The sequence below is a fragment of the Mesoplodon densirostris genome, chromosome 9, assembly GCF_025265405.1.
Source record: "Mesoplodon densirostris isolate mMesDen1 chromosome 9, mMesDen1 primary haplotype, whole genome shotgun sequence".
Classification (NCBI taxonomy): domain Eukaryota; kingdom Metazoa; phylum Chordata; class Mammalia; order Artiodactyla; family Ziphiidae; genus Mesoplodon; species Mesoplodon densirostris.
In genome coordinates this window covers 84,635,607-84,658,897 of record NC_082669.1, presented here as the reverse complement: position 1 = coordinate 84,658,897, position 23,291 = coordinate 84,635,607, and the positions used below count along the sequence as shown (strand labels likewise).

At 36.4% G+C, this 23,291-nt stretch overlaps 1 protein-coding gene across 3 annotated transcripts in view; it reads right to left on the bottom strand.

Annotated features, from left to right (window-relative positions):
* CPED1 (cadherin like and PC-esterase domain containing 1) overlaps positions 1 to 23,291 on the bottom strand; it is a 304,458-nt gene that overhangs the window by 142,731 nt on the left and 138,436 nt on the right. For all 3 annotated transcript variants that reach the window (XM_060108389.1, XM_060108390.1, XM_060108391.1), the window contains exons 12-15: positions 22,144 to 22,214; positions 20,624 to 20,674; positions 16,189 to 16,375; positions 15,019 to 15,187 (exon numbers count right to left, since the gene is read on the bottom strand). In XM_060108389.1, the coding sequence (XP_059964372.1) occupies positions 15,019 to 15,187; positions 16,189 to 16,375; positions 20,624 to 20,674; positions 22,144 to 22,214 (478 nt within the window). The remainder of the gene's footprint in view (positions 1 to 15,018; positions 15,188 to 16,188; positions 16,376 to 20,623; positions 20,675 to 22,143; positions 22,215 to 23,291) is intronic.

Genomic DNA, 23,291 nt, shown 5'->3' with positions numbered 1-23,291 from the left:
TTATTATGGACATTTGCTAACACATTAGACAACTATCATATGAGTTGTTTTATAATTGTCCTTACGTGTTGTTGGAAATGTACAAAAAAATAAATGGGAACATTTTATAAAGCATTTCCAAATGCTATAACTGGAGTCATTCACACATCATTTAATAACTCAGCATCTAGATTGCTAATTAGTGTTTTTGTAAAATAAAGCAGCAAATACCAGTTTTAGATGTGTAGCTAAATGCTGGACGCATCATTCTTTTAAATGGCATTTTTTCTTTGCTTGGTATTTTCCCTTTCTTTATTAATTGAAATGTATTTTAAAATGAAAGCTGCTTCTAGCAAATGGATCCATGAAATGTAGTCTCCTACGGTTTTGCCCTATGACCTTTCTGCAGATTTTATTTATGACTCTATCTGGCACAACACTTCGGAGGCAAAATGTATATGAGACCACAGATCATCTGTGCAAATCAACTTCTGTGGATGCTCTATTGTTATCCATGTCAAAACTTTTTGATTTGGGAGGAGATATTAAAAGAAATATTTCCCCATATGTATTTTAATTTCCTTAGAACATAAATATATCTTCTAATTCCTATGCATGACATATTCCAGCAATAATAACAGCTTATTACTATCTAAATCTTTCTCCCTAACAGCAAAACATTATGCTATTTATGGATAAATCAACATGAAATAGTCTAGGTATGTTATTTGACTTTTTATGTTTCATTAAGAATCATGTTTTCTATAATTGAATGCATACTTCTGATTATAATTACATTAGACAGAAAAGATGGCACATTCATGAGTAGAATAAAGAGCTCTCAGAGTCCTATCTGACTACAGAAATGATTAAAAACTTTGAGGGATTACCTTTAAACTATTCATACCTCTAGTAAATCCACTACAGATTTACTAGCTTTACTAGTAGAAAGTAGAAAAGCAGGACGTCTTATTGATATACATCAGTGGTTCTCACTGATTCTCAAAGATGTCCTCCGAGGGGCTGATTTTGCCCCTCAGAGGACATCTGGCAACACCAGAAGACATTTTTGGTTACCACAGCTTAGGGAGGAGCGTACTACTGGAAATCTAGTGGATGGAGGCCAGGGATGCTGCTCAACATCCTACAGTGCACAAGATAGCTCCCCAGAATGAAGAATTATCCAGTCCCAATATCAATAATGCTGAGGTGGAGAAGCCTTGGTCCAAATCTGGTTGTTTTATATCAGTCATGTAAATTAGCCCTTTCTCCCTCACTGATAATAACTAAACTAAGAGTTGCCTCTACAGCTACCATAGGCAAATTCCAACTGGCGATAAAATTAGAAACAGACACTAAACTCAAATAGTTAAGTATGGCTAAGTAGGTACTTAAAATGTTTGATTATGTAAATAATGCAGAATGTCTATTAACAAATTAATTAAATTATCTTATTATTCACCAAATTGTCATAGTACTTGATTTTTTAATTGACTGGTATGCTTTATATTTGCTTTCCTCTTCACTGTTAGTCTTTTGGTTAAATAAGAAAATGAATAGTTGATGTCCAGAAGGTGAGAGAATGGGGGAAGGAGAAATTAGGAAACTTGATTAATTGCAAATCGGATTCTCCTCTTTTGGTTACTTGAAGGTGGACTGTTTCTTATGTTTATTTAAAATTTAATAATGGAGTCCATTAGGCCAAAATCTAATCTGAATAAATGTAAGGAGGAATTATAATTTTTCCTCTTAACCAACAAATAAAATATAATTAACGTTTAATCCATTTCCTTTTAGCTTGCCATGTATAGGCTTTGGGGAATCAAATACATGTAGAACAGTCTATCATTTAATGTGCAGTAGATCAACTTTGGATTTCAACCTTAAAAATATAACGAAGGCACTATAGTTGTTGGAAAAAAAAGAAAAAGAACAATTTGGAAGGCCAAAAATTTGAGAGAAGATTAGAAATGTTATCCCTCACTTTTTGTATTCTACACTTCATCATAGCATCAGTTTGCCATGAAACCTAAAGACTCTAATGAGATTAAGCATAAAAGATAAATAAGGGAAAGGTCTCTGATTAGAATTTTATTTAACTGGAGCCCAAGGTGAGAAAATCCTACCTCTGTCATTGAATCCTCCCAGTTCCCGAGGCCTCTCATGCTTAATTAAGTGTCTAAAACAATCCACATTATTCATTCATTATCTTTTCACTCATTTTATGGTTTCTAAAAGGAAGGCTAAAAAAATAGTAGTACTTATTAGACACTTTTCCATTTTATATACTAGAGTACTGCTGATGGACCACCCATATAAACTTTAAATTAAGACCTTCTGGAAAGGATTCTTATAAATGACTGAAATACTTTTTCTGCAATCATCTGTAGGATACATCCCACAAGAATTTTCTAATATTTTTCTTGATATTTTAGTAACACATTCCTAATATAACCTATTGCCTAAGTTAATTGTATGATAACTAACTTCTTTCTGATCAATATATTTGAGAAGGGAGGCACGTCTTGGAATATATTACATACTTCCCCACTAATGTATTTTTCTTATATTATTGAGGTATAGTTTATATTTAGTATACATAATTTATATATAGCCAAACATACTTATAAGTATTATACACAGTTAATTGCACAAATCTGAAGTGCACAATTAATTAAATTTTTATACATTTATACACCACCTGGTTATATATGTAACCACCACCCAGATTAAGATATAGGACATTTGCCCAAAAAGTTTCCTCATGCTTAGAAGCTCCCACACCTTCTAGGTAACAACTATTTTGATTTCTATATGGTTTGACTGTTCTTAAACTTCATATAAATGAATTATAGTACATCATTTTATGTCTGGCTTCTTTTTCTCAATATAATGTTTTGGAGATTTACCCATGTTTGTGTGTATCAATAGTTAATTTATTTTTAAATGTCTCAACAGTATTACATTGAATTTGTTTATCTCTTTTCTTATTGAACTTTTTCTAGCTTTTAGATTTTATAAGCAGCTTTTAGATTTTATACAACTGATATGAAGATTTCTTGTGCTTAAATGAAAAGAGCTATCAAGCCATGAAAAGACGTGGAGGAAACTTAAATGCATCACTAAGTGAAAGAAGCCAACCTGAGAAGCTACATACTGTATGATCCCAACTGTATGACATTCTAAAACAGCTAAAGCTATGGAGACAATGAAAGAAAATCAGTAGCTGCCAGGGGTTGGTAGGCAGTGGGAGAGATGAACAGGTGGAGCACAGAAGATTTTCAGGGCAGTGAAAATACTTTGTATGATTTTACAATGTTGGATCCATGTCATTATACATTTGCCCCAACTCATAGAATGTATAACACAAGGAGTAAGCCCTAAGGTAAACTATGGACTTTGGGTGATTATGATGTGTCAATGTAGGTTCATCCCTGGTAAAAAATGTACCATTCTGATGAGTGATGTTGATAATGAGAGGCTATGTATATGTGGGGCTGGGTGTATATGGGTAATCTCTGTACCTTCTTCTCATTTATTGTAAACTTAAAACTGCTCTAAAAAATAAAATGCTTTAAAAGTTAAAAAAATTTTCTTGGATATATCTTTTGATGGGACTATGACTTCATTTATCTTGGGTACACAACAGGATTGCTGTGTCATAGGATGTTAGCTATATGTTAGCTATACTAATACTGGCAACTTTTTCCAAAACGGGCAAACATTTGACACTCCCCGCAGCAGTGTATGAATGAAAGCTTGCTCCACGTCCTCTCCAACACTTTGTATTGTTAGTTCTTTTAGTGTTTTTCATTGTGGTGGGTTGGTAGTGGTATCGCATTGTCATTTTAACTTGCATTTCCCTGATGATTGATGGAATTGAGCATCTTTTCATATGCTTCTTGGCCATTGGGTTATCTTCTTCTTGTAAAGTAAGTGCCTTTCCATCTCAGCCTCATAATTTTCTGGCAACTTTCCTTGACCTTTTTTTCCCTAGCTCACGGGGAGTTGCAAACTCTAAAAAAAAATATCCGATGGCACCAACAGACCAAAGGGTCACCCAGCAGTCCGGCTGCCAGGCTTTTGCCCTCACTCATCCCACCTAAGGATTGCTGGTTTGTGTGAAGGGGGCTTCTCCCCACCATCCTCCAAAGGGCGGTTCTTCCTGCCAGCAGACTAGGCCAATACCACTTTCTGGAGGACAGTAGCACCTGCTTCGCTAGTTTATTCTTTCTCTTTGGGCTCAGGAGGAAGGTTCCCGCCAATGTTAGTGGAGCCTAAAGCATACTTGACTAGACAACTGGAATCAGGCAATCGGGGACCGCAAGCTCCAGGGGTCTGGATCCTCACTGGAGTCCATAGGGGCAGGTCCGCTCCTCAGTGGAAGACGTGGCAGCCTGCAGTTGCAGAGCCCAGAGCCGAGCAGGCAGGCACGGGCAAGGACTGGGGCCACTCCTCCTTCTGCGGGTCCCACACCCCAACCCCACCCTGGCACAAGGCGACCTCAGCAGCAGTGTACTTTAATCACAGGACTTTGCAATACACCAAGGGTCAATGAGACTTCTCATTTTATTAATGTCAAGGAAACTCAAAAATCGTCTAATCCAATTCCTCATCTGTTCCGTGAGAGATGGATTTCCAATTGATGCTTGAATACTTCCTGGGACAGAAAAGTCCCCACCCGTGAGGGAGCCAGGAGGCAACATAACACAACATGGACTCTGGAACTAGGCACACCTGGATCTGAATCCAAGCCTTGCCACTCACTAGCTATGTGACCTTAGGCAATTGCTTTAACCCCTCTGATCTTTGGGATTTCTCCTCTGAAACTGAGGGCTAAGAGCAGAATTCAATCTATAAGGATGCTGTAAGGATTAAAGAGACTATAACTAAATCTAAAGCATTTACGACAGAGCCTGGCACATAGTAAATGATAGTCAATAATACCTATTTGGGAGCAGTTTTGACCTTTAAAGAACTCTTTTTTATACAACTTGGATCAAAACTCCTACACCTAAATCCAAGTTACAGCTTCTGGCGTGACATCAAATAAACTCATTTTAGTTTCCAGTGGAAGGGACAGCCCCAGACAGTGTCACAGGATTGGGAAGCATGTCTGGGGAAGGGTAAATAGGCCAGGTTAGCAGAAGCATAAAATACACTGACAAACAATGAGACATGAGGCTGAAAAAACATATGGACCAACATGAGAGAAGTGAATGACCATCAGAGGGACAGCTTGGAGCATTTTTGGCAAAGCCTATGACAGAGTGCGCTTTAAGTTGATCAAGATCAAGCTTGCAAAACTGAACTGGAAAAGAGTCAGACAGATACTGGGAAACAAAGCCGGGGACTATTTTAGTATTTGAGTCAACAAGTAACAAGAACTGAACCAGAATAGTGTCATAAGAAGGACAAAGAAAGGATAAATCAGAGACAAGTGGGCAAATCCTGCAGATTCCACCTCTGCAACATCCCTTTCTACTCATGGTATCATCTCCATTCCTACTGACACTTCTCTAGATATTTATCATGTATATAATTACAATTACATGTAAAAAGGTCTCTTCAGATGACAGCCAGGTAGGAATATATATTCCTGAAATGAATGTCAGTGTTAAAATATCAAGCAAAAGGATTTTACACTTCTATGAACACTTAGAAATTTAAAAAATTTTAAATGGGTTTTGCATATAGCAGAATAATGAATGAGTCATTTACCATGTTTAAGTTTAGAGTGGAACCAAAAAATACAGCTATGCCAATAATTGTGTGTAACACAATTACATTTCAAAAGATACAGCAAAAATTCAATAGCACAAACCTAACATGAAAAGTGAAAAGTAAAAATACATTCTTTCATGCCCTAATGTAGAAATTTTATTTTACTTTGTAACTTTTATTATATATTTACTCCATATAAAAGTCAAGTTTACTGACCAGTAAAAATGTAGTTACCCATAGAGACTTTTAAAAATTAAAATCTACATTAAAATTAAATCAATGGTGCTTTTTGAAGTAAACTAATTGTTGTTGGTAACCATAAATATTCTGGAAAAAATCATTCATACTCTTAGCTTTCCCTCAAAGATGATTTACTTTAAGAGTTAGTTTCTATGTAAAATATTAGAGTCAGAAAAAGAAAGATGGAAAAACAGAGTCACACACTAAAGAAGGTGAGAATATTTAGTTTGGACATAACTACACACACACCGCATACACACACTTAGACAAAAACACACCTCCCTCTAGGTTTTGGTTCCCTCCCTCATGAACATTTTTGGTGTGGCTCTATAATTTGTTTTCCAGCTTGGAAAAAGACTGAGGCATAGCAACCCTAAGAAAGCAAACTGAAAAGTAGATAGCTGAGAGGAACATAATCTTGAAGTCTTCTCCATAGTCTAGACCCCTGTTTCCCCAACTGTGTTCCACAGAAGAATATCGATAGGCAGTTCATTAAAAAGATGTCAAATAAGTTTGGAAATGCTGGCCACTACATATCCTTCTTTTGAAAGCCCACCATTTAAATAAGTATCTGAAACGTTCAAAGAAGTCCTACAGTAAAGAAACCTACTTAATTTTGTTTAATCCATTGCTTCATAACCATACAACACTACACTTTCCTATTTTTTTTAACATCTTTATTGGAGTATAATTGCTTTACAATGGTGTGTGAGTTTCTGCTGTATAACAAAGTGAACCAGCTATACGTATACATATATCCCCATATCCCCTCCCTCTTGCATCTCCCTCCCACCCTCCCTATCCCACTCCTCTAGGTGGTCACAAAGCACCAAGCTGATCTCCCTGTGCTATGTGGCTGCTTCCCACTAGCTATCTATTTTACATTTGGTAGTGTATATATGTCCATGCCACTCTCTCACTTCGTCCCAGCTTACTCTTACCCCTCCCCATGTCCTCAAGTCCATTCTCTACCTCTGCATCAATATTCATGTCCTGCCCCTAGGTTCTTCAGAACCATTTTTTTTTATTTTTTAGATTCCATATATATGTGTTAGCATACAGTATTGGTTTTTCTCTTTCTGACTTACTTCACTCTGTATGACAGTCTCTAGGTCCATCCACCTCACTACAAATAACTCAATTTCGTTTCTTTTTATGGCTGAGTAATATTCCATTGTATATGTGTGCCACATCTTCTTTATCCATTCATCTGTCAGTGGACACTTAGGTTGCTTCCATGTCCTGGCTATTGTAAATAGTGCTGCAATGAACATTGTGGTACATGACTCTTTTTGAATTATGGTTTTCTCAGGGTATATGCCCAGTAGTGGGATTGCTGAGTCATATGGTAGTTCTATTTTTAGTTTTTTAAGGAAACTCCATAGTGGCTGTATCATTTTACATTCCCACCAACAGTGCAAGAGGGTTCCCTTTACTTCACACCCTCTCCAGCATTTACTGTTTGTAGATTTTTTTGATGACAGCCATTCTGACTGGTGTGAGGTGATACCTCATTGTAGTTTTGACTTGCATTTCTCTAATGATTAGTGATGTTGAGAATCCTTTCATGTGTTTCTTGGCTACCTGTATATATTCTTTGGAGAAATGTCTATTTAGGTCTTCTGCCCATTTTTGGATTGGGTTGTTTGTTTTTTGGATATTGAGCTGCATGAGGTGCTTGTAAATTTTGGAGATTAATCCCTTGTCAGTTGCTTCATTTGCAAATATTTTCTCCCATTCTGAGAGTTGTCTTTTGGTCTTGTTTATGGTTTCCTTTGCTGTGCAAAAGCTTTTAAGTTTCATTAGGTCCCATTTGTTTATTTTTGTTTTTATTTCCATTTCTCTAGGAGGTGGGTCAAAAAGGATCTTGCTGTGACTTATGCCATAGAGTGTTCTGCCTGTTTTCCTCTTAGAGTTTTATAGTGTCTGGCCTTACATTTAGGTCTTTAATCCATTTTGAGTTTATTTTTGTGTAAGGTGTTAGGGAGTATTCTAATTGCATTCTTTTAGATGTAGCTGTCCAGTTTTTCCCAGCACCACGTATTGAAGAGGCTGTCTTTTCTCCATTGTATATTTTTGCCTTCTTTATTAAAAATAAGGTGACCATATGTGCATGGGTTTATCTCTGGGCTTTCTATTATGTTCCATTGATCTATATTTCTGTATTTGTGCCAGTACCATACTGTCTTGATTACTGTAGCTTTCTAGTATAGTCTGAAGTCCGGGATCCTAATTCCTCCAGCTCTGTTTTTCTTTCTTAAAATTGCTTTGGCTATTCGCGGTCTTTTGTGTCTCCATACAAATTGTGAAATTTTTTATTCTAGTTCTGTGAAAAATGCCATTGGTAGTTTGATAGGGATTGCCTTGAATCTGTAGATTGTTTTGGGTAGTACAGTCATTTTCACAATGTTGACTCTTCCAATCCAAGAACATGGTATATCTCTCTATCTGTTTGTATCATCTACAATTTCTTTCAACAGTGACTTATAGTTTTCTGCATACAGGTCTTTTGTCTCCTTAGGTAGGTTTATTCCTAGGTATTTTATTCTTTTTGTTGCACTGGTAAATGAGAGTGTTTCCTTAATTTCTCTTTCAGATTTTTCAACATTAGTGTATAGGAATGCAAGAGATTTCAGTGCATTAATTTTGAATCCTGCTACTTTACCAAATTCATTGATTAGCTCTAGTAGTTTTCTGGTAGCATCTTTAGGATTCTCTATGTATAGTATCATGTCATCTGCAAACACTGACAGTTTTACTTCTTCTTTTCCAATTTGGATTCCTTTTATTTCTTTTTCTTCTCTGATAGCTGAGGCTAAAACTTCCAACAGTATGTTGAATAACAGTGGTGAGAGTGGACAACCTTGTCTTGTTCCTGATCTTAGTGGAATGGTTTCAGTTTTTCACCATTGAGAAGGATGTTGGCTGTGGGTTTGTCATATATGGCCTTTATTATGTTGAGGTAGGTTCACTCTATGCCTACTTTCTGGGTTGGGGGTGGTTATCATAAATAGGTGCTGAATTTTGTCGAAAGTTTTTCTACACCTATTGAGATGATCATATGTTTCTTCTCTTTCAATTTGCTAATATGGTTTATCATATTGATTGATTTGCATGTATTGAAGAATCCTTGCATTCCTGGGATAAAACTCACTTGATCATGGTGTATGATCCTTTTAATGTGCTGTTGGATTCTGTTTGCTAGTATTTTGTTGAGGATTTTTGTATCTATGTTCATCAGTGATATTGGCCTGTATTTTCTTTGTGACATCTTTGTCTGGTTTTGGTATCAGGGTGATGGTGGCCTTGTAGATTGAATTTGGGAGTGTTCCTCCCTCTGTTGTATTTTGTAAGAGTTTGAGAAGGATAGGTGTTAGCTCTTCTCTAAATGTTTGATAGAATTCGCCTGTGAAACCATCTGGTCCTGGGCTTTTGTTTGTTGAAGGATTTTTAATCTCAGTCTCGATTTCAGTGCTTGTGATTGGTCTGTTTATATTTTCTATTTCTTCCTGGTTCAGTCTCAGAAGGTTGTGCTTTTCTAAGAATTTGTCCATTTCTTCCAGGTTGTCCATTTTATTGAAATAGAATTGCTTGTAGAAATCTCATGATCCTTTATTTCTGCAGTGTTAGTTGTTACTTCTCCTTTTTAATTTCTAATTCTACTGATTTGAGTCTTCTCCCTTTTTTTCTTGATGAGTCTACCTAACGGTTTATCAATTTTGTTTATCTTCTCAAAGAAACAGCTTTATTTTCACTGATCTTTGGTATCATTTCCTTCATTTCTTTTTCATTTATTTCTGATCTGATCTTTGTGATTTCTTTCCTTCTGCTAAGTTTGGGGGTTTTTTGTTCTTTCTCAACTTGCTTTAGGTGTAAGGAAAGGTTGTTTATTTGAGATGTTTCTTATTTCTTGAGGTAGGATTGCATTGCTATAAACTTCCCTCTTAGAACTGTTTTTGCTGCATCCTGTAGGTTTTGGGTCATCGTGTTTTCATTGTCATTTGTTTCTAGGTATGTTTTTATTTTCTCTTTGATTTCTTCAGTGATCTCTTGGTTATGAAGTAGTGTACTGTTTAGCTTCCATGTGTTTGTAGTTTTTACATTTTTTTCTTGTAATTGATATCTTATTTCAGCATTGTGGTCGGAAAAGATAACTGATACGATTTCAATTTTCCTAAATTTACCAAGGCTTGATTTGTGACCCAAGATATGATCTATCCTGGAGAATGTTCCATGAGCACTTGCGAAGAAAGTGTATTCTGTTGTTTTTGGATGGAATGTCCTATAAATATCAATTAAGTCCATCTTATTTAATGTATCATTTAAAGCTTGTATTTCCTTATTTATTTTCATTGTGGATGATCTGTCCATTGGTGAAAATGGGCTGTTAAAGTCCCCTACTATGATTGTGTTACTGTTGATTTCCCCTTTTATGGCTGTTAGCATTTGCCTTATGTATTGAGGTGCTCCTATGTTGGGTGCATAAATACTTACAATTGTTATATCTTCTTTGTGGATTGATTCCTTGCTCATTATGTAGTGTCCTTTTTTGTCTCTTGTAACAGTCTATATTTTAAAGTCTATTTTGTCTGATATGAGAATTGTTATTCCAGCTTTCTTTTGTTTTACATTTGCATGGAATATATTTTTCCATCCCTTCACTTTCAGTCTGTATGTGTCCCTTGGTCTAAGTGGGTCTCTTGGAGACAGTATGTATATGGGTCTTGTTTTTGTAACCATTCAGCCAGTCTGTGTCTTTTGGTTGGAGCATTTAATCCATTTACATGTAAGGTAATTATCGATATGTATGTTCCTATCACCATTTTCTTAATTGTTTGGGGTTTATTATTGTAGGTCTTTTCCTTCTCTTGTGTTTCCTGCCTCGAGAAGTTCCTTTAACCTTTGCTGTGAAGCTGGTTTGGTGGTGCTGAATTCTCTTAGCTTTTGCTTGTCTGTAAAGGTTTTAATTTCTCCATCAAATCTGAATGAGATCCTTGCTGGGAAGAATAATCTTGGTTGTAGCTTTTTCCCTTTCATCATTTTAAATATGTCCTGCCACTCCCTTCTGGCTTGCCGAGTTTCTGCTGAAGGATCAGCTGTTACCTTATGGGGATTCCCTTGTATGTTATTTGTTGCTTTTCCCTTGCTGCTTTTAATAATTTTTCTTTGTACTTAATTTTTGATAGTTTGATTAATATGTGTCTTGGCGTGTTTCTCCTTGGATTTATCCAGTATGGGACTCTCTGCGCTTCCTGGAGTTGATTAACTATTTCCTTTCCCAAATTAGGGAAGTTTTCAACTATAATCTCTTCAAATATTTTCTCAGTCTCTTTCTTTTTCTCTTCTTCTTCTTGCACCCCTATAATTAGAATATTGGTGCATTTAATGTTGTCCCAGAGGTCTTTGAGACTATCCTCAATTCTTTTCATTCTTTTTTCTTTATTCTGCTCTGCAGTAGTTATTTCCACTATTTTATCTTCCAGGTCACTTATCCATTCTTTTGCCTCAGTTATTCTGCTATTGATTCCTTCTAGAGAATTTTTAATTTCATTTATTGTGTTGTTCCTCATTGTTTCCTTGCTCTTTAGTTCTTCTAGGTCCTTGTTAAATGTTTCTTGTATTTTCTCCATTCTATTTCCAAGATTTTGGATCATCTTTACTATCATTACTCTGAATTCTGTCTCACGTAGACTGACTATTTCTTCTTCATTTGTTTGGTCTGGTGGAGTTTTACCTTGCTCCTTCATCTGCTGTGTTTCTCTGTCTTCTCATTTGGCTTAACTTGCTGTGTTTGGGGGCTCCTTTTCACAGGCTGCAAGTTTGTAGTTCCCATTGTTTTTGCTGCCTTCCCCCAGTGGGTCAGGTTGGTTCAGTGGCTTGTGTAGGCTTCCTGATGGAGGGGACTAGTGCCTGTGTTCTGGTGGATGAGGCTGGGTCTTGTCTTTCTGGTTTTTCAGGACTGCGTCTGGTGTTGTGTTTTGGGGTGTCTGTGACCTTATTATGATTTTAGGCAGCCTCTCTTCTAATGGATGGGGTTGTGTTCCTGTCTTGCTAGTTGTTTGGCATAGGGTGTCCAGCACTGTTGCTTGCTGGTCCTTGAGTGGAGCTGGGTCTTTGTGTTGAGATGGAGATCTCTGGGAGATTTTCACCGTTGGATATTATGTGGAGCTGGGAGGTCTCTGGTGGACCAGTATCCTGAACTCTGCTCTCCCACCTCAGAGGCACAAGCCTGACACCCGGCTAGAGCACCAAGACCCTGTCAGCCACATGGCTCAGAAGAAAAGGGAGAAAAAAAGAAAGAAAGGAAGGAAGAAAAAATAAAATAAAATAAAATAAAGTTATTAAAATAAAAAATAATTAGTAAAAATTAAAAAAATTTTTAAAGTAATAAAAAAAGAAAGAAGAGAGCAACCAAACCAAAAACAAATCCACCAATGATAACAAGCACTAAAAACTGTATTTAAAAAAAAAAAAAACAAAAGAAAACGGACAGACAGACCCTAGGTCAAATGGTAAAAGCAAAGCTATACAGACAAAATCACACAAAGAAGCATACACATTAACACTCACAAAAAGAGAAAGAGAAAAAAAAAATATATATATATATATATATATATATACATAAAGAAAAAAGAAAGAGAGCAACCAAATCAATAAACAAATCTACCAGTGATAATAAACTCTAAATACTAAACTAAGATAAACATAAAACCAGAAAACAGTCAGTCGCATACAGCAAACCCCAAGTGTACAGCCTCTCCCAAAGCCCACTGCCTCAATTTTGGGATGATTCGTTGTCTATTCAGGTATTCCACAGATGCAGGGTACATCAAGTTGACTGTGGAGATTTAATCCACTGCTCCTGAGGCTGCTGGGAGAGATTTCCCTTTCTCTTCTTTGTTCGCACAACTCCTGGGGTTCAGCTTTGGATTTGCCCCCGCCTCTACGTGTAGGTCGCCTGATGGCATCTGTTCTTTGCTCAGACAGGACGGGGTTAAAGGAGCAGCTGATTTGGGGGCTCTGGCTCACTCAGGCTGGGGGGAGGGAGGGGTGAGGATGCGGGGCGAGCCTGCGGCGGCAGAGGCCGCCGTGACGTTGCACCTGCCTGAGGTGCGCCGTGCGTTCTCCCGGGGAAGTTGTCCCTGGATCAGGGGACCCTGGCAGTGGCAGGCTGCACAGGCTCCCGGGAGGGGAGGTGTGGATAGTGACCTGTGCTTGCACACAGGCTTCTTGGTGGCTGAAGCAGCAGCCTTAGCATCACATGCCCGTCTCTGGGGTCTGCGCTGATAGCGGCAGCTCGCGCCCATCTCTGGAGCTCGTTTAGGCGGTGCTCTGAATCCCCTCTCCTCGTGCACCTGAAACAATGGTCTCTTGCCTCTTAGGCAGGTCCAGACCTTTCCCGGACTCCCTCCCAGCTATCCGTGGTGCACTAGCTCCCTTCAGGCTATGTTCACGCAGCCAACCCCAGTCCTCTCCCTGGGATCTGACCTCCGAAGCCTGAGCCTCAGCTCCCAGCCCCCGCCCGCCCGGGCGGGTGAGCAGACAAGCCTCTGGGGCTGGTGAGTGCTGGTCGGCACAGATCCTCTGTGCGGGAATCTCTCCGCTTTGCCCTCCGCACCCCTGTTGCTGCGCTCTCCTCCATGGCTCCGAAGCTTCCCCTCTCCGCCACCCGCAGTCTCCACCCGCGAAGGAGCTTCCTAGTGTGTGGAAACCTTTCCTCCTTCACAGCTCCCTCCCACTGGGGCAGGTCCCGTCCATATTCTTTTGTCTCTGTTTTTTCTTTGGCCCTACCCAGGTACGTGGGGGAGTTTCTTGCCTTTTGGGAGGTCTGAGGTCTTCTGCCAGCATTCAGTAGGTGTTCTGTAGGAGTTGTTCCACATGTAGATGTATTTCTGATGTATTTGTGGGGAGGAAGGTGATCTCCACGTCTTACTCCTCCGCCTTCTTGAAGGTCACCCCCTGCTATCTTTTTTTAAAGTACACCTACTAATATCTTTAAGAATTATGGTTCTGTCCTGCTTTAGACCAATCTATACACCACTGTGAAATTCCCTTTGAGTTGGTGGTAGTTCATAAATTACGGGTATACATTTCCTTGAGAAATAAAAATCTCAGCAATGAGTACCCTTACAAAATAGTGTTAAATTCTTGAGAAGAGATGAGATTGTGGTGGTGGTGGGTAGAGGGGAGAGAACACTCTATATGGCCACTACATTTAGGAAAACATGGTATCCATCCTACTCATTGAGGCCCTGTCAGCCATTTCTGTCTTTTATTAACCATCTGTGGTTCATGCTCCCACTAGTATATCAATCACTGAGATATGACATAGGTGCAATTATTCTGTCTAAGTGGATTAGTAGATATGGTAAGAGTATCAATTACTACTTCCCTGGAATCACTTGTAGCCAGGGTGTATGATGTAGGCAATTATAGAAGGTTATACACAGACTACTGAAAAATGAAAACACAGAGGAAAGAACCACAAAATAAGACAAAGTCTCTGGGTAATGTTTACCCTCCTCCAAAATCAACAGGGCTACGGAATGGTATGTGTTGCTCACTGGAGCAACTGCAAACTTTAGAAATGATTAAGGTACAACAAGTGAAGGCGAAATGTATCTACCCAAGGAAATTTAATTTCATTCATCTGGTATCCCTTTTGTAAAATAGTTTCATAAATTTTCCTCTTATTCTTTAAAACAAATTCCACTGAATCTAGTTTAAAATTTCAAAGTAGTTCCAGGGACAAATCCAAGAAACACAGCACAATTTAAACAGGAAATGTAAAACCAATTTCATAACTAAGTGCGAGTACTCAGACTTTTTTTCAATATTAACCACAATAAATCCACTGCACACTATAAATGCAGGGAATAGCCACCACACTTAAAAGAAAATCACTCACAAAAAGGTATTTTAGATACCTGGCTGGTACTCTTCTTTGAAATGAGACCACAATTATTTGGATTTGAAAGCATCCACTTTTTTCTAATAATTTTCATTTGGCCTTTTTCACCTGGGTTAAAGGATCACTCCCAATTCAACCCATGTGCAAATGTAAAATTCACTTACTTGCACAAAACCGCATGCTGCGAAGTCCTCAAACAAAGGCAGACTTGGACGGTCTTCTCTATAGATGGTGAGTTTGTATGTGATCAGGGTCTCACCTTGGATTGGAGATTCATCCACCACAAGCATTGAGATTTTGTTCATCCCTAAGCCCAGAGGGTAGTTGGCAAAGCTGGAGAGAGAATGAGAGAGAGAAACAACCCAAATTGATTCATACATCAATATTTATTAAATGTATACAATTTTCATTGAAAACAGATAAGATCTGCACCATTTCATAAGAAACCTAAAATGTGAAAAAACGATTTTAAGTTATGTTTCATTGTGCTTTGGTATAACAAGAGTTATCTTGCAGAGCAAGTCATGTCCCCTAACAATTACAGGGAAGGGAACTAATATATTAACCACCTGTCAGGGTCATATATTATCCCATTTAATACTTACAACTCCATACAAAAACTATGATAGTTCCCATTTTAAATATAGTAGAGTATGGTAGAGTCAGGGTTGGGACCCAGGTTGGCCTCACTTGAATCCTCTTTTCTTTCTATTACACTTTCTGAGCTCCCAGGAATGCTGGGTGCGTTTCTTTCCCTACAGCATAGGAAAATGAGTATATTTCTTGCCATGGACACGGCATGTCATAAAATTCTATCTTCTGTTCAAATTATAAACCAAAGAGTTGATGACTCTCAAAAGAGTCCATAGAAAAAAATCCCATGAGACTAAAAAAGTTAGTGTTACTATGTCCACAAATTGTCACATGTTTATTAAGTAACCAACACCTGAATCTTCAAAAACTTGAGGAGTTGTGCTGGGGTAGAGGAGGCTACTATTCAGAAGGGTGAACTCTTCAATTACCTAAAAACATGAAGATAACAATAAACTCAATTTTCCCTGAATGAGTCCTCTTTGATACTTTTCATATCACAAGATCCTCTCTTGTTACAACATTGTTACAAAGATTAAATACAAAGATTGTTAATAGATCAGTAGAGTACTCATGTGTTCTTTTTAACCACATGGCATCTGTAAAGCAGAGGGATTTCACACCCTGGCAATCCCTCCAACAGATCTTGTGTCTCAGGTTTTCTGAACCATCTTCAAAGGTTGCTTCCAAGGTGTGCTTCCCGCTATGATGTCTCCCCTCAGCCCCTGTCAGCTCTTTCATACCTTGGTCCTGCCCGTTCCTGCAGGTACACCTTGCACTGACACTTAGAAGTCTCTGCTCCAATTGTCAGCGTTACCACATCAAATGGGACTTCAGAGTAATAATCTTTGATCTTTGAGTTAAATTCAGGATTTAGTTCCAAATGCGGATGTGTGAAGATCTGCTTGATATGACATTGTGCATCTTTATCTGTTTAAAAAAACAAAACAATGACAGAAACACCTGTGGCATGGATAAATGTTTAAAAATCATATATGATTAAGGTTTTTAAAATTCTTTTGAATAACTTTAGTGATCACTGCTGATTTTCCATTTGGTCCTCTGGTCATAGTTGATTTGTGGCTTCAGCTGGGTTTTCTATTTGCCAAATTTTGTAGACCTTACCTCATATAACAGTTGTTGACTTTAGTTGATATTTTTTGCTCAGCCTTTAAAAGTTTAAAGGCACAGAAGGTCAGAAAATGTCTCTCCAGTGGATTGATAACATTTCATAACACTTACTGCATATATCAAGCAACTGTGTAAATGGTGGGGGAGATGACTCTGTGGGGTGGTGACAGAAGGATACCAGCAGGGAATAAGGAAAATTTCTTGACGGTAAGTGTCATTAAACTGCCATTGGATTGATATGTAGCTTACAGGCAGGAGGGTGAAGTAAAGAATGTGAAATCCAATATCATGCCAAACACTCAGACACAAAAACATGAGACCCGCTCCATACTCCGGCCACCTTAACCTAAGAAAGTACCCTAAAGTATAAGAAGGAAATGCTATCCTCTGTTCAACCCTGTTACAGAACCTAGCATATTATTTCATATAATTGGTTCTAAGCCATTAAAAAAAAGTGTTTCTATTTGATAACTCAATTTTTTGCAGAAGTATCTTAGTGAGAAAAAACTAAAAACATATTTCTAGGCACATACACCAACCACTGCTAAACTATATTGTGTTCATATTTGAAATAAACAAATTATTCAAAAGCAAATGTTTTTCAAAGAAATATTAACAAGTATTTTGTGCCAGAAATACTTCTCAATGATCAACAAAATTCCAGTAAAGGTAAACACAGGAAATTCTATAAAAATCAGTAAAATGAAATGTCTTCTGTTGCCTTTAAATAAGATGTTCAATGATGTTTAACATAGCGACAAAAGGATAACACCAAATTTGCCACAGGAAGCTATACACCTGCACTTAAAGAAAAGTCGATTATCCTGTTAACTGCTGTCTCTTCCTCTATTGTTATAGAGCTATCACAACGAATTTTCTAAAATCAAATCTGATGATTTGGCTTCAGTTCTTTAACAGTTTCTCATCACCGCCAGAATCTAAGCCAAGCTCCCAATAAAGCTTACAAGGCATCTCATAACCACTTCCTTGGTTCTCCTTCCCATCTCTCATCACATCCTGGACTTTGTGATTCAACAATACCAAAAGTTTTATATTTCTTTGCCAGACATGGAGACAGATGCATCACCAAATCCATAGCAATGAATACCACCAACTTTATAGGTGTTTCATTCTAGTTCTGAGAACTAGGTGTCAGCTTAATTCCCATCGTGCCCTAAAATAATGAAAGTGAATAAATGTGTGTATTTCTGACCCACATTCTAGGATAGTTTTCTCAGCTGGTCAAAGAAAAAACTACTCTGGTACAAATTAGGAACAATAATAATAAAATAGATATATTGTAATTTCATTGCAGGGAAAAGTCAGTAAAAATTAGTCAATTTGGTTGAATAACTCAGTGAATTGGGTAAATGCCTGCTTGATTGATTTTACTTGTTACAAAAGATTCTATCTGGGTGACAGATGTAGGTGGACTTCATCTATAATTTCAATAATACTACCAGCTCCTAAAATTTTTTATAATAAAAGAGAAAAAATGAAAGAATAAGGGTTAGACTGTATTATTAGATTTAATCTTGAAAAGGACCATAGCTTTTCATTTGAATTCAACCACTTATTAATAACACATTCATTTTTTCATCAAAGATTTTTTTTCTGGCATAGTCTATGTTCAAGGCACTGAGATAAGCACAGTAAAAACAGGTTATTTTTGGTCATGAGATCTGATTCAAATGGAGACTGTGAACCCAATCTAACACTTTAAACAAGCTGGAGTTCAGGGATATGGAATGTGCTTTCAAAAGCACCATTTCTTAGGCAGAAAGGAAATATAAATACGTGCGCTACACTTTTATGCTCAGAACCAGTTAGATGAATAACAAAGTGGAAGTTTTTTTCAAAATAGTAATCATAGGAAATGTATTGATATTTAACTTTATATATTTTTATAAAATAGTCACTGAGAGTTAATTTCCTCGCAGTTTATACTTTCACTTAATAGTGAACATTTTCAATGGGGCCTGCCCATTACAACACTGAAACTCAGCCCTAAATGAAAGAAAATGTGCAATCATTCTCTTAAGCAAGATTTTAGCAAGTGCTTGTTTTTGGTTTCATCAGAAACTCTTCACCTCTGGCTTATGTACTGCATTCTAGACCCCTGCTTGAAAGTTGATTTTGTCCTGACATCATCTTCAACTGAATCATCAGTGGTGCTGCCTACAAACACCTGGTGTTTCCTTGGCATTCTTCCCAATCCAGTCCCAACTTGTCTCAGGCCAGCTTACCTTAGCTCTGCAGAGAACCCACTGTGAGGTAAGGTGGTAGCAGGCTGCTTAACGTATTTGGCAAGTATATATGGGAAAGCTATTTGAAGTCTTGGTTATTTTTAATCGATTTCTTTTAACCGCAGAATTTTGTTGCCCTCTTTAGGGATAATCATAACTCATATTAAACACAAAAAAAGCCTAGACACTGAAAGATAATCCCACTTGTTCTAAGGCATCGAGTTATTTTTTTTAATCTTATACCATAAAAATAGGAAGATTAATTTTGAAGACCCAGGTAGGACTAGTTTTTAATCAACATAAAAATATGAACAAAGTTGAAGAGCTTATTTAATGTGTTTGTATCCTCTACCCTATGCTACCTGAAAACTAAAAAACAAAAATGAGATTAATTTGTACCATCGTTCCTCTTATAAATGAGAAAACAAAAGACCAAAGAGGTGAAGTGGCTTTCCTGACCTAACCCAGAGCCTGGCACACTAGACCCTCAACAAATGTTCATTCTAACCTTGCTCCTAGTTTTCTCAAAACTAGTCCTTTTCTCACTACACACTGGGTACCAGTCTCCCAAGAGAACTGAGTAGCATGTATTTTTCTAGAAATGGGAGACTGGATGATAAATGCAGAGAGGGAGTGGTGTAAGTATATCTGTTACTTTTTCCTGACTAGCAGTACTTTATTCAAAATGCTATTTTTTTAATTGGATGTATTTGTTGATTCTATTAAACCACATTATTGTATCACCTCTCAGCCTATCGTGATTTTAATGATAGTGTTAAAACACAGTGAATGAATTAAATTGCATTTTAGAAGAGACAAATTAGATTTATTAAATTGGAAGACTTCTATTTATCATAAATTAGATCTTAGTCCATAAATTTTATTGTTTTCTCCTTTAATGTTTTATCAGAATAGATTTTTTTGTGAAAGGCTAAACTTTCTCTGTGTGTTTCAGCACCAATTATATATATATATATATATATATATATATATATATATATATATATATATACACATATATATGTTAAAACGGTATACACTGCCAAAAAACAAACTTGATAAATAGAACTCTTATTTTTTCATCATATTATTATAGGATATTAAGATAATACATGAGCCTTGGACAAAGAATCTGAAGACCCAGTTTCATGATCCAGCTCATGCATTTAATAGCACTGTGATCTTGGAAAAATCAGTAAGATTCCCTAGAATGATATATTTCAAAGACCACTGGAATAATACTGACCAGAGTGAAGAAAATTATTTAAAAATTTAAAAATCTATATAATACTTGAAATGTATTACTATTATATATGTATTTATATTATTGATTATACCTTGGTAAAAAAAATTCATGAATTTTAAGAAAAGAAATTGAAATTTGGCTTAAAAGCTCTCAATTGTTATAAAGAAAACTCAAATCAAGTACTATCCATTATATCAACAATCTGGGAGAAAAGGATCACTGTTGGGTGGTTAGAGTCCTAAAAATCAATATATAGAGGAGATGCCAAGCTCTTCCATTTGAGAGTCCCCAAGGCAAAGCATTAGCACTGTTAGGGCCCCTCAAAATAAGTTTGGAAGTTACTGTCTTTAAATATAAAAACATAATATTTGATTTTCAAAAATGGAAAATTAAAAACCTTTTTATACAAAAGTAGCAAACATGAACTCATTCAGAAATCTCATAACTTCTGAAAATTTACATAAAATACATTAGCAGCCTAAAGATGCCCCAATATGATGATTTATTCAACCTAACTGTTGATTATGATTCTGAAGCACTTTCATTGGAACTCACCATTAATGCAATGTATTTCTTTGGTTTCATTAATAATTTGTTGAACTGCAGCTAAAAAAAGAAATGTAAATTAAAAAATGAAACTATTAATCAAAATAAAAAGAATACATATTCAGGTATCTGAAACTCAGGATAATTTAATAAAACACATATTTTATTATTTAATTTTTATTACATCAGAAAGCACTTCTAAGTTAAACTGAAAGCTAGAGTAAAACAAAAGAAGCTATTTGGTTCAAATTGCAGAAAAATGATTATCTCAAATAAGAAAATATTAAGGGAGAAAAAATGGTCTAAATGCCATCTATTGCTTGAAGTTGATCTATCAGAATTCCTCTAGTTCTATGATCTTATGGCTATAATTTCTCAAATCATTAGAATTACATAAATTCCATCCAGTTGGTTCCACTGATATTTACTTTGTTTCTAAATTCAACTAAACATTTATCTAAAAAAACTCCTTAATAAATGCCAATGGGACAAATGACTGAATAAAAACAGAGTGCTTAAAGAAATCATTTAGAGAAGAAAAAAATGGTGGGAGAGAGAAAGACAATCAGAACAGCAGTTTAACATCAGTTCTTCCCTGACCTTATTGATTGATTTTATTATCAAACTTTAGCATGCCTAAGAATCACCTGAAGGGCTTGTTAAAATAAAGAATACTGGGCCTTATACCCAGAGATTCTGATTCAGTAGATCTGAATTTTCCAAGCTTCCCAGATGATGCTGATGTTGTTGGTTTGGGGGCTACACAACCAGAACCACTACATTGGATTAAACCTTGATTTGTAGTAGGAAAACTTCGATTTTTAAAAAAAAAATGTAGACACATGTACTTCTTTTCATTTTTTCTTCTGAAAATTAGAAACATTTTCTTTTCATGTGACATAAAGCTCAGATGTTCTTTAGAAGGAAAAAAACTGAAAATTGAGATAAGCTTAAGAGAGAAAAATCAAAATCACCATTAATTTTCCTTAAGGTCCATATTGCTTGTAGCCAATTGTTTCATTTAATAATATATCTTAAACATCTTTAATGTATAACTATTTTCCCACAATATTAGAATGGCTTTATAGTAATTTATTGGATGACTATAACTTAATCCAATCCACTATTATTGCAATAATGGTAGTTGCTATTTTTTAAATTTATTAGTAACTTATGTAATTAAATTTTTGTGTACATTCTTAATTATTTCCTTAAAATGAATATCTGGAAGTGAAATTTCTGGTATGTAAGAATAACTTTTAAAGCTTTTCTTACATGTTGTTAAATGGCCCCTTAAGAAAGATTGTTCTAATTTATACACCCACCAGCAACATGAGAATACTCATTTTCCTACACTCTTCCCAACTCTATTATCTTCAAGAGGAATAATCTTTCCAAATTTGAGGGAAAACAGCATTTTCCAGTTTAATTTTCATTTTTGATTGCTAATAAAGCTAAACATTTTTTTATGTTTTTGGCCACACAATACTTGTTTTTCATGTAGAAAGAAGTGGGACTACATCCTTTACCTTTTTTATTTTCAATTTCATTAAATGGTACTTGTGGTTTTTTCATGTTCTCATCCTCTGCAAAAGAATTCCTGTGAAGGCAATATCAAACATCTCTGGATCAATGCACTGAACAAAATTCATGGAAATTACATCTAACACACTATCTTTTTTCCTGTGTGTGAGCACAGTTATTTTGATGAACACAAAGAAAAACTTTCTGGATTTCATTCCTCAAAACTGGCAATCTTGTCTCAAGTGAGGTGGATGGAAATCTCATCATCCCTAATCAGCAGAAGCACATTTGAAGAAAACCAGGGCAAAAAGTCACTGTTTGGTCCAAAAGGGAACAATCTCTGATAGCCTAGGTCCAACAGAAGTGATTCAGAAACACACATTCCTATTGGAATCTGTTTGGCTAAAATTACAAAGTCTTGAAGAAAGAAGCCTTGGAAACTCTGAGACACAGACTGAGAAGAACATCCATATAATCTAAGAAATTGAAGCGTACCATGCAGAAAGTGACCTGTCCTGCCAAGGATTCTATCCTTAAACTCTGATGAACAGGAATGAATTTTAAGGGTTAGTTATGTCTTGGTGTGTTTGCCTCATTTTTCTGTTGTATAACTAAATGCTCAGCCAGATTGGCCTTTAAATCCTCAAATTTGGGACCAAAGTAATCTAAAATTGCAGACAGAAAAATTGCTGGTCCTGATGATAGAGAATACTGGACAGGATGTGACTTCACTTTACTGTGCTGGGTTGCGAGGCTCCATTTCTACTCCAGAGAAACAGAGATAAAAATACTGGCCTTACTTCACAGGGATGCTATGAAGATTCAATCAAACGCTCTGTGTTAAATTACATTTTATAAAGATTTATTGTTCCAGATATTGTACTGTACTAGTAGAAATGAATAAGGCATTTTCAATTCCCTTAAAATATAAGCATCAGATAGGAAATTAAGAAGCATCAAGGAAGTAAAACTATAGTTAATGTTGGGAGGTGTGATAATTTTATTGCAGTTTTATTTTTAAAGTCTTTTTTTCCCTTTAGTATATGCAATGATGTAATCAGGGGTGAAAAATTATGATGTCTAGGACTTTAAAATAACTTTCCTCCTCCGAGGAATGAAGAAATAGATAAAGCAAGCATGGGGTGAGATACGT